Source organism: Ictidomys tridecemlineatus, chromosome 1 (assembly GCF_052094955.1).
Source record: "Ictidomys tridecemlineatus isolate mIctTri1 chromosome 1, mIctTri1.hap1, whole genome shotgun sequence".
Classification (NCBI taxonomy): domain Eukaryota; kingdom Metazoa; phylum Chordata; class Mammalia; order Rodentia; family Sciuridae; genus Ictidomys; species Ictidomys tridecemlineatus.
In genome coordinates, this window is record NC_135477.1 from 130,029,521 (window position 1) to 130,041,272 (window position 11,752).

At 49.6% G+C, this 11,752-nt stretch overlaps 1 protein-coding gene across 11 annotated transcripts in view; it reads left to right on the top strand.

Moving 5' to 3' along the window:
• The window catches only part of Ndst1 (N-deacetylase and N-sulfotransferase 1), an 81,169-nt gene extending 74,311 nt beyond the window's left edge, over window positions 1–6,858 (top strand). For all 11 annotated transcript variants that reach the window (XM_021725672.3, XM_078047804.1, XM_078047828.1 and 8 more), the window contains 2 exons: window positions 928–1,030; window positions 1,877–6,858. In XM_021725672.3, coding sequence (XP_021581347.2) covers window positions 928–1,030; window positions 1,877–1,996 — 223 coding nt within the window. In that variant the 3' untranslated portion in view covers window positions 1,997–6,858. The remainder of the gene's footprint in view (window positions 1–927; window positions 1,031–1,876) is intronic.
• The last annotated feature ends 4,894 nt before the right edge of the window (window positions 6,859–11,752 follow it).

The window sequence follows — 11,752 nt, forward strand, 5'->3', positions numbered from 1 at the left end:
AGGTGAGAGAGAGACAGAATTTTTTAATATTTATTTTTTAATTTTTGGTGGACACAACATCTTTGTTTGTTTGTGGTGCTCTTTACCTCTCTTCCCTGCCACATGTGTGTTCTGCTTGCCTGATGCCCTCGGGCTCAAGACCCTCTGATGGCTCCTGAGCTTCAGCGCACATTGGGTCCCCGAAGGCACCATGATGTCACACACGGGAGTTAGACCTGTACTGTCATTTCTGAAAGTTACTCCAAAATTTGAAACTCTCCAGTGCCAATGCCTTAGCATTTCTTAATTAAGATGCAAGTTATTTAAAAGCAAAAATCTTAGACTAAACCTTTTTCCTACCCTTTTTTCACTTGAAGTTGGGACAGGTAAGAAGACTTCTTCTTTTTTTTTTTTTTTTTTTTTTTAAGAGAGTGAGAGGGAATCTTTTTGTAGATGGACACTACACAATGCCTTTATTTATTTATTTTTTTATGTGGTGCTGAGTATCGAACCCGGGTCCCGCCCGTGCTAGGCGAGTGTTCTACCACTGAGCCACAATCCCAGCCCCAAAGAAGACTTCTTGACTTAAAAAAATAATAATAATAATGCTCAGAAAACTCTTCCCTGATCATGCAGGATGGGAATGGGTCCACGTTATGGATTGCTGGAGGAACTGGGGCTGCTCAGCCCCAACAAAAGAAGACTCAGAACACAGGACCGCCCTCTGATGGGGAGAAGTGAGGGTGTGTTTAGTGTAGCACAAGGGCAAACCTTGAGCCAAGTGATGGCGTGTATCAGATCCACAGGGGGTTTGGGTGCAAGCATGTGTACAGGGGGGTGGACTTCCTTAGCTCCAGGGTACTGCTCTTCCTAGATCTGTGCACAAAGCCTTGGAGTGGGGAAGGGATAGCTGGGCCAACTCCATCCAATCTTTCCTCACCTCTATAGGTTTGATCCAAAGAAAGGATTTTGGTGCCAGCTGCTTGAAGGAGGAAAAACCAAGTGTCTGGGCAAAAGCAAAGGCCGGAAGTATCCAGAGATGGATTTGGACGTAAGTGGCAGAAACCCCACCTGTGGCAGCTGGACAGGTGGGGATCTGTCCCCATAATGGACAGAGCCTCTGTCTCCTTTGTCTTCCTCTGACACATCGCCAGTTCATTTTATTTTTTATTTTGAGATAGGGTTTTTCTAAGTTGCTGGGTGAGGCTGGCCTTTAACTTGTGATCCTCCTGCTGGTATTATAGGCATGCACCACCGTGCCTAGCCCTTGGGCAGTATTCTTAAGTGGGAATAAGATAGTCTCGGCCATGGTGGATCAGAACTGATCTAGTAAAACAAGTTTTCAGTACCTGCCCTTCTGCTAAGGGCTGTGCTGTGAGGTTTTAAGGATAACAGACAGGTCCTCACCTTCAAGGATGCCTAGTCCAGGGGGAGATGAGTCACATATAGGGCTAGAATAACGGCAGGGAGAGCTTCCTGCAGGAAGAGGTGCATCCTGTGCTATGGGCATTCAGGATGGGGTGCGCTAGAAGCTGGGGTTGTGAGAGGAAGAAGGCTTCCAGAGGATGGGCAAGGTTCTCTGGACTTGAAGTCCATGCCACAAGATTTGGAGCCATGGAATGGAAGGATAGGCCATTCTCATAGGAAAGGACTGCATAAGATGAGGGTGCAGACTGCATCTCATGGTATCTCCTTAGCCACTGGCTTGAAGAGTTCTCTCTCCTCACTATCATGAGAATTCTGACATTGTGGGCGAGAGTTTGCTGCTCCTGTGCCAGGGCTTTCTGGGGAGCCTGCTATCTGTAAGAGGATGGTGTGTGCCAGTAGGACAGTAAGGCGGGGCCCACGCCCAGTACCTCAGCTCATTGCCCCATCCGAGCTTTCCTTCCTGTTGCAGTCCCGAGCCTTCCTGAAGGACTACTACCGGGACCACAATGTCGAGCTTTCCAAGCTGCTGTACAAAATGGGCCAGACACTGCCCACCTGGCTGCGGGAGGACCTCCAGAACACCAGGTAGCTGCAGCCACCACAGCCAGACTGAACGTTGGCGGGATGTCCCGCCGTGCGCTGAGCCAGACTGACCTGCAGAGAGGGGAGCGGGCCAGGCAGCGTTCTATGAGCAATACTCTGCTGAGGCCCACGTGGGGCCAGGAGAAGCCAGGCGGGCCCACAAGCACCTCCGAGCATCCACTGCTGGGTCTGTGACCTACAGGACCCCCCTCCACCAGAGGTCCATTCTGTGCACAGCCTGTGCTGGGAGGCTGCTTCCTGTTGGTGGAAGGCCACTTCCTGGTAGAGGGAGTCTGTGAGACTCTTTTCTGGCCCTCACTGTGCTCTACTGACCACCCCCTCTTCCTGCCTCCACCACCCCTGCTGCAGCAGGGCGTCTCCTCAGTATTAGCTGCCATATCTTCCCTGTTCTCCAGACAGGAAGGGAGAAGAGCCCAGCTGGGCCTTTCGCCAACCCAGGGGAGAGACTGAACATGGCTCTGAGTGTTTTGAGGCAGGCCTTTCACAGGGGTCAGCTGGGTACCCAGAGGCAGTCTCTAGGCTGCATGTAAGGGCAGCCACCTTGGAAGAATGCTGATCCGCCACATTCGGGTCAGTACCTTCACATCTCACCTTCCCTTTTTGGGGAATGAACCTGGTTCCTCCAGTATCCACCCAGTCCTCAAGGCCTCCTGCAGGGCCTGGGGCACTGCCATGCCATGTGGGCCCAGAGACTCCGGCCTCGACCCTGCCCCCTGGCTGCACCCTGGGTAATGACAAGCGTGGTTTCCTGTGGTAAAAGACGGAGGCTGTTGAGGAGTCTGCAGTATACACGTTCCCCTGTACATACCTTGTCCCCACACCACCGCCTCGGCCCGGCAGACATGGCAGAGCTCACAAGACTGCCGTCCGCTGCTTTGCCCCAGACACCTGTGGCCGAGGGTTCTCAGAGACCCCTTAACCTCTCAAATACTAAGAAGCTAAAGTATTTTAATATTTGGGTTTTGTTTTCTTGGTGCCAGAGTTTATACCCTGGGTGCTGGGGTCGCACTGTGTTTTATATATATATATATATATATATAATGTGTATATATATATATTATATTTTTTTTGGTTGGGTTTGTTTTTAATTCAGTCGTACACAATGGTGGTAAGCCCCAGCCTCAAAGGATGTCATATCTTAGTGCTAGAGAATAAGATGGAAGGGAGGGAGGGTGTGTCTTCACGTGTCTGGGGACTCAAGGAGACCGTATGGAGGTGCCCTTGGAGAGGTCTCTGTTTCCTCTCTCAAGTGCCACAGCTGTCCTAGGCCCGCCCAAGGGGGACAGTGGTGGTGACATGGACAGGGAAGACTAACTCTAGGATATCTGGCTTCATGAAGCCCAGGAGTCTGGGGGTGGGGTTGTAGCCAAAGGAAACAGCCGGGGCTAGGGTGGGAGACCTGGGGCCCCAAACTGGCCTGTCCCTCTCCCCTCACATGGTGCTAGGTTGGGAGCTGCCCTGGGAGCAGGGGTGCCCACTAGGACTCACAGAGTGTCTCCAGGCCCCCTGCAGACCTGGGATTTCTGGGCTGCTTTCTGCTTGGGTTCTGCTCCTGCCCCCCTTCTTTTAACAATGTGAAGTGACTGAGGCACCCAGGGAGGTGCCTCTCCCTGGCCCCTCAACTGCCAATTCAGCTTCCACCTGACACCCGGGAAGTTCCTTCTGGAGAGCCTGGTCTTATTCAGAAGATTCTGGCATCTTGAGGTTGGAAGGGTCCTTCAGCAGGTATAAAGTGGGTCCAGGAAGCAGATGGCCTGCTTGGCTGATGTCACAGGGCTAGTTGGAAGCAGGGCCAAGAATTGAACTCAGGGACCCAAATCTGAGTCCAGTGCTCTTCTTCCAGTGCCACACTGCCTCTGAGCCCACCCTTGGGACGCTACTCTGTGCCAGGTTCCTTTCCCTCCCTCAGTCACAACCGTGGTCATTCCAGGATATGGGGACAAACCACTCCTTCCCAGCCAGGTGCCTTTGAGCCTTCTCATCCCCAGATCTGCATTCACTTCCCTGCCTTGTTCTCTCTATCTCGGGAGGTCTCTCCCCATCCTGTGGCCCCATCAATCTTTGTTCTGAGTTGATTCCCTCTTCTTGAATCTTCCACGGGGTAGAGAAGGAAGTGGGACACTGGGCAGACCCACTATGTGGTGGTTTTAGTGTGGACAGAACAGTTTCCACCATGTTTCTCATTGGGGCCCATGAGCTGGAGAATCCTGGCCCCTGTTGGCCCCGCAGGGCTGAGGAGCACAGTGCCTGGGGACAGGGTGGCTTGTCTACTCCTGTACTCCTGTGTTCCCAGGGACAAGCTGGAACTGGACCCTCAGTGGGGCAGTGGCTTCCACCAATGCCAGCCTTGATCCTCACTCCCCAACTGTCCATGGGTAATTTGGCCCGTGATCTGGGAGGCTCCCACACCCTTTGGGCTTGAGGCTGAAGCTCAGCAAGCTGAGCTGGGCTGGCCTGGCCTGGAGTGGCCCTGGTCGAGTGGGAGGCTCTACTTCTCTCTGCTTCTGGCCTCAGGTAGGAGCAGGCAGATTGAAACCCGTGAGAGCAGAGAAGATATTCTGGAGTTTGGCTTAGATCTTTCTGGAAGCCTGGAACTGGACCTGCCCCTGTTCTAAATTTTTGTGTTAGTGACTGCCACGTCCCTTCCCACTAACAAGCCTTTCTCAAGGACCTGCCAGGCCAGACACAGCTGGGACTTGTAGCTATTGGGTAAGGACAGGGAAATGAGTTGTCCTAGGGGCTCTCAGCTAATAGGCGTTGATCCCCCTTATGAGAAGACAGTACCAGGGTGAGCAAATGCAGCATCACCAGTCTTCATTGTCCACTGTAAGCATTTGTCAAAACATAAAAATAAAGAGAGAGAGAAAAATAGCTTAAATTATGCTGGTAACTCTGTCATCCAGTTTGCAGTCCTTCTGCCAGCCTTTGCCCTAGGGTGGGTGCAGGTGGAGTGTCGTTCAGAGTTGGAGAGAATTTTCTGTTTGGAGCATCTTACTGCATTTAAAGTTCAGAGGAGTCCGACCTTTAAAGATGGACCTTTTTTGAGCCCCTGCCTACAAGCAGCCAGTGCTCTGGGTCATGCTTATGAGGTGGCCATCAGCTCCCAGCAAAGGAAAACTGTTGGCCTAACCCACTGAGGTTGAGGTCCCAACATGGAGCCATCCCACAGGTGTTAGTGGGAAGAGCAAGGACAAAAATATTTTACCAGACATTGGTCATGAATGCCCACTGCCGAGCATTGAGAGCTGAAATGATTAACATTTTGCACATTGGCTTTTTTTCTCTCTCTCTCTACATATGTGTGTTTTTCTGACCTAGTTTGAAAGTAAGTTGCAAGCATCATGAGTCTTTGCCCCCAGATGCTTCTGCCCGCATCACCCAAGTCAGAGCCTTCTCCTACACACTGGCCAATACCACAGCCAAGAAATGGACATTTCCTGACAGTCTGCTGTCTTCAGTTGTCCCCCAGATAACGGACCTGGTTTTGCACTTGCATCCAATCAAGGTGCACATGATGCATTTTGTCACTGTGTTTTTCAAATCTCTCGGAATGCTGAAAAGTCTTCCTTCTGCCCATCTGGTTTTTTAAGTGACATCCTTTTGGGGGCCAGCAGGCCTGCTGTCAGGTCACACTGTCACACTGTCTGGATCCGTCTGATGTTTTCCCATCTCCTGTACTCTCAAGGGTGGTTTTGCTTTCTTTTGTGCTGACTTGGCAGTTGCCCTCCTGCCTAAGACACACCTCCACCATCACCTGTAGCAAGTGCCAAACCAGCAGAGGGTCCATGGGAGCCAGGGAGGGGTGCCCAATGGACACAGCAGCACATGCTGGCCTGGGAGGAGAGAACGGAGGGCATGCAGAAGTGACTGCACCATGGATGCCAGCCAAGCATGTGGCCTGTTGGGATGAGACGTCTCTGGCTTGGAAGAGTCTGGCTGCTCCTTTGACTCTGGGATGCACCTCAGGGTCCCAGACATAGCATCCATCTCTCTGTTCTGTGGTCCCAGGTTTTCACTTCTTGGAGGCCCATGGTCTTAGGCACTGGAGCAGAGCTAGGCCTCTGGCCCGTACCAGGAATGTCCTTGGGGGAAATTCCTCCTTAAATTGTGGTATGAGGATTGAGCACTGGGCTGGAGCAGAGCTGTGAGATATTATCCTAACTGCATCCATTGGATGCCTGCATGACAGTCTTCCTCCCAGGGTCTCAGTTTCCCCACCTCTAGAATGAGCCCATGGGGGCTACAGCCGGGGTTTTGAAACACGTGCAGGAAACAGCTCTGCTTGAGTTGAAGTGTGGATGGGGGTCCAGGCCCACCCCCAGGCCCTCTGGGCAATGTGGGGTTTGCCCTCCTGGTCTAGAGGCTCTCCTGCTTAGAGGACTTAGAGGACTGGTGAGTTTCCAGCTCCCCTAAGGGACGGGTGTGGGCTTGGTGTATAGTCAGTGCCAAGGACCTGGGGAAGACCTCAGCTGTGTTCTCTCCTAAGACACTCATCTAACTGCACTTACTCCTCTCTCTGTCCTGGAGGAGGGTGAGGGCTGGGGCATCTTGGGCTGGCCTGGCTTCTCTCATCCACAAGAGGGCTCCTTTTGTAATGTGTGCATGAAATTCATGTTGTTCCCTGGGGACAGGAGAGGGCTGACTGGAGTGGGTGGGGGGCACATTAGGGAGCAGGCAGAGGTTTTCTTCCCTTGTGGGGGTGGGGAGAGGGTAGGCCGGGGAATGCTACCTGGCTCACCTGACGAGGGCTCTCGAACCAGCCGTTTTGGGTTGTGTTAAAAGTGGGAACCTTCCTCCATTAATGTACAATCTCGAACTAACTGCTAATAAAGTGGGGTTCTGTTTGTACACATTGTTCCTGTCTGTCTTTCTGAAATCTTTGTAAGACCCGAAGGGAGGATAGAGTTAGGGATGTTTGCATGGATAGCCCAAATATTTGCCCAACATACACACAGACACAGAGGGGCCTGGCCAAAGCAGATAGTTTCCACTGGATTAGAAATTGAAGTCTTTTCAAATATAGCAGAGGCCTATCCCAGGGCAGCCACGTGGGGCATCTCAGATGACCAAGAGCCTGCAGACACCTTGGACTGTCAACGAGTTCTGAGGAGTTGACACTCAGCTAAGAGGAGACTCAGAGGCTACACCATTTCTACTACTAATGTGTATCATGACTGGGGACAATTCACTTTTACTTTTTTTTTTTTTTTTTGGTACCAGGGATTGAACTCGGGGGGGGGGCACTCAACCACTGAGCCACCTCCCCAGCCCTATTTTTTATTTTACTTAGAGACAGGGTCTCACTGAGCTGCTAAGCACCTCACCATTGCTGAGGCTGGCTTTGAACTCGCGATCCTCCTGCCTCAGCCTCCTGAGTCGCTGGGATTACAGGCGTGCACCACAGCGCTCGGCCTCACTTTTACTTTTGATCCTCAGTTTCTCTTGTCTGTTGGGGATGTGGAGAGAGTTTGTTTACCCAGAGAATGTCCCTGAGCTGCAGATTCCCAGACCTCACTTGCAGTGATTCAGCTCCTGCAGATATGGGGTAAGCCTTTTGAACAAGCTCTCTAGCACAGAGAAGGCTCCGCTTTGGGAAATCCTGGCTGGCTGAAAGTTCCTCCAGGTTTTAGTTAATGCAGAGAGCACCACTGTCCAGGAAACTTTAGGTAGAATAAGTGACTTTCTAGACTTCCTCACCTCATAAAGGGCCAGATTTGAGACTTGCTAGGGAAGGGACAGAGCCCAGCCGGCTGTCTTCAGGGTAGAAATCTGAACCTCTTTCTAGAATCCCCTTGGGAAGCTTTAAAAATGCATATTCCTGGGCTGCCCCCAAATCTGCTCATTCAGAACCTATTTGAGTGGGACCCAGCAATGTGTATTTAATGATCTCTCTGATACCAAGTGTGAGTCCATGCACAACTCTGCAGGGGTAGAGGGGTGTGCTAGGGATGTAGCTGCTGTCCTGGATCCTAGGACCCAAGAGAGAAGACTAAAAACACACGAAGATGCCAATCCTGATGGCACAGGGCAGCACGTGCAGACGCCTCTCTTGAGTTTGCCAGTGGGAGCCTAGTACGGGTCATGTGGTGTCACCAACACCATTGGAACTAGAGGCTGCACTGCCAGAAGCAGATCCAGATGACATGGTGCAGAAGGGACACCCGAGCCAGCTATGGGTCAGACCCAATCAGAGGTTTCTGGATTTGAAAACAGCTGAAAAAAATTGTTCAAAGACTGAATAGAAAACCAGATAAAGACCAGGGTACTCTTGCTGGGGTAGGGGTGAGGGTCTCACTAGCTCAGCTCCTTCTCTTGGTCCCTGCTATCTTGGAACCCTAAGATTCCTTGAAACACATGTTGGGAATCTAGCCCAGGTGCTCATAGAAGTCCTGCTCACAGGAATCTTAAAATTCTTATAGGTTCCAGGAATAAAAGTCCATCGGGCCCTCCTCATCCCCTTGGGTGAGGAGTTGATGGAGGGACTCTGGTACCTCAAAAGTGGTCCAGGCTTCTAGAGGCAGGAAATTCCCTCAGAGAAGCCCACGATCATGTGTATTTGCTGAAAGGTGTCATAACAGCAAAATGATGACAACAACCTAAATGTCCATCAATAGGGGATCAGCTAAATGACCTCGTGTATATCTACATGTTGGAAAATGATGATGCAATAAAAAATAATTCATTTCTAAATCCTGCCAAAGAAATTGCGCTAATATGGAATTATACAGTGTTACCGTTTGTGGGGTATAAATATAAATATCCTACATTGTTATGGTTTGAATGCGAGGTGTCCCCCAAAAGCTTCTGTGTGAGACAATGCAAGGAGATTCAGAGGTGAAATTATTGGGTTATGAGAGTCTTAACCCAATCAGAGAACTAATCTCCTGATGGGATTGACTGAGTGGTAATTGAGAGCAGGTAGGGTGTGGCTGAAAGAAGTAGGCATTAGGGGTGTGCCTTTGGGATATATATTTTAATCTGGCAAGTGGAGACACTTTCTGCTTCCTTGGCATGTCCTGAACCTCTTTCCTTCACACACTTTTCCACCATGATGTTCTGCCTCACCTTGAGTCCCAAGGAATGGAGTCGATTTTCTGGGGACTCAGACATCTGAAACCGTGAGCCCCCAAATAAACTTTTCGCCTTTTAATTGTTCTTGTCAGGTCTTTTTAGTGACACAGTGAAAAAGCTGGCTAAAACACATAGCAAACTAAAAAATATGGTTACTTCTGGAGACCTGGAAGATGGAATTTTCAAAGAAGATATTAGTCTTGGTGAACACTTAAAAAAAAAAAAACACCAAGGGTAATGTAATCACATACCATTTATGGAATAAAAAGTATTAATAGGGGCCTGGGGTTGTAGCTCAGTGGAAGAACACTTGCCTAGCAGGTGTAAGGCACTGGGTTTGATTCTTAGCATCACATATAAATAAATAAAGATCCATTGACAACTAAAAACTGTTTTTCTTTAAAAAAAAAAAAAAAAAGGAATGGATGAAATAGAAAGGGACACTCCAGATAACCAGACTGGTCAGGATGGCGTCATCAAGGCCAGTGTTTTGTCCTGAGCAGGCCCAGGTGGTGGTGAATTTGTCACCCGGCAATGTTTATCCTGAGCTGGGGAGCCTGGACTTTGAGGCAAGTCTCAGCTCCTCTTTAGTTTCTCCAATCTGACCGACAGGGTGGTGAGATTTATACCAGTACTGGGACAAACTGACATCATGTGCCCTGTGCTGTGACCCTGAGGACCCAGAAAAACAGGGATCCTAAATGGAGCTGAGAGGAAATGGCATTATAAAGGGATATTTTGCCAAATAACTCACCTGGATGTTAACAAGGTCAAGGTCATGAAAGATACAGAAAGGTTGAGAAATGGCTTGGCATTAAAGGATAGCAGAGATAGCTGGTAATCAAAGGCCACAGAGACCCTGGTGGGGTCTTGGACCAGGAAGCAATGAGCTATGAAAGACACTGGAGGGATGTCCGGCAACGTGAATATGGACTGTGGGAACTAGAGAACAGTATTCTCTAGATGTTGAAATTTCTCTTTTTGATTATCATGCTGTTCTTCAGGGGTATATCATTGTTTTTAAGAAGTAAACATTGAAATATCGAGGAGTAACAGAAGAAATGGAACTAAATTTTGCTTTTCCATGGAAGGTTAGATTGGCACTTACCCAGTGCAGTCTAGAATGGGTCCACCAGGGGGCACTCTCACCCCAGTCTCTCTGACTTGCTGGCCCACGGAGACGGGGCTTGTAGTTGATGGGGAGGTAAAGCTATTCTAATAATAACACCAATACATTAAGTAAACAGGAATAAATAAAAGTATTTCTCAGTGTGCATCATTCAGGCACTCTGCTGGCCTAGTCTGGGAGAGGCATTTCCACCTTGGTACTGTGCGGAAGTCTGAGATGCAGAGAGGCCAAGGAGCTGCTAGGATCACAAAGCCCAGAGTCCCTGGTCCTTCAGACTCCACAGCCTGACGTCCTCTTGAGTCTGAGGCTGGGTGTGAGCCCTGGCATTTTGAGCTGAGACGCCATGCCCCAAGGTAGAGTGGGCCAATGCCCTGCCCCTCTCAGGGATGTCAGGCACTTAAAAGTATATGTATCCACCAATCTAAAGCCCCCCTCCCACAATTAAAAAAAAAAAAAAGTTTTGGTCTCACAAAGCAGCAGAATAACCCTCCACACTTTGGCCCAGGTAGTCCTCTTCAGAGGATACTATCACTACCTGGGCAAAGGTGGAGGGTTATTTGCTGCTTTGTGAGACAACAAATGGAAGCTGTCTTCTGCCTTAAGTACTTGGAGGGTGCGGGGGGCTTAGCTCTATTATGTCTTTCAGGGACAGAGGGAGAAGTTGGAGCTTGAAATACTCAGCCTTTGTCTCTTTCTGAGGTACTTACCCTTGGAAAGGATGAGGCTGTATATGGCATAGTTGTCAAAGTACCCACAGATGGGCCAATCTGGTCTCAAATATAGGCTCAGATTGGCTGTGTGACCTTGGATAAGTTCCTTGGGTCTCTGAGCCTTAGTCTCTCCATTTGTAAAATGGGGATGGTAGTGGCATCCAAGAGACAGGGCTGTTGTGAGGAGTCAGGAGTCAGTGCCTGGAAAGCCCACGGCAGGAGCCCGCTGCACAGTGAGTAACCTGTAAAGTCTTCTCTGGTTCTTGGTGTCACACTCAAGTAACCCCCATGACAGAGCCCAAACCTGGAACACCGCTACCACCTTGTCCTGAGAGTGATGAGGATGAGGATGAGGGGCTGAGAGGCCCACCAGTTACAGACACTCATCACATCTGATGGCTCCTCCTGAGACCCTTGGGATGGAAGTAGTTGGGTGAACTGGGACACTGAGAACCACCCTTCAGTATCCACATACAATCACCCACTTCACAGAAATGATCATGCATTTAAGATGCTACCGTGGAGGACTGCACACACAAGCAGGATGACCTAGATGAGATGGATGGGTTCCTAGAGGTACAAAAGCTATCAAAACTGACTCAAAAAGAAATAGAAAATTGGAATAGACCTATAACAAGTCAGGAGATTGAATCAGTCAGTAATCAAATAACTTCCAGCAAAGAACAATCTAGCACCAGATGGCTTCACTGGTGAATTCTACCAAACATCTAAGGGAGAATTACACGAGAATTAATTCTGAAGGGGAGGGACACTTCCTAACTTACCTGGATCTTAAAGCTAGAGAACACTGATTGTAAGCAGTACCCCTTAT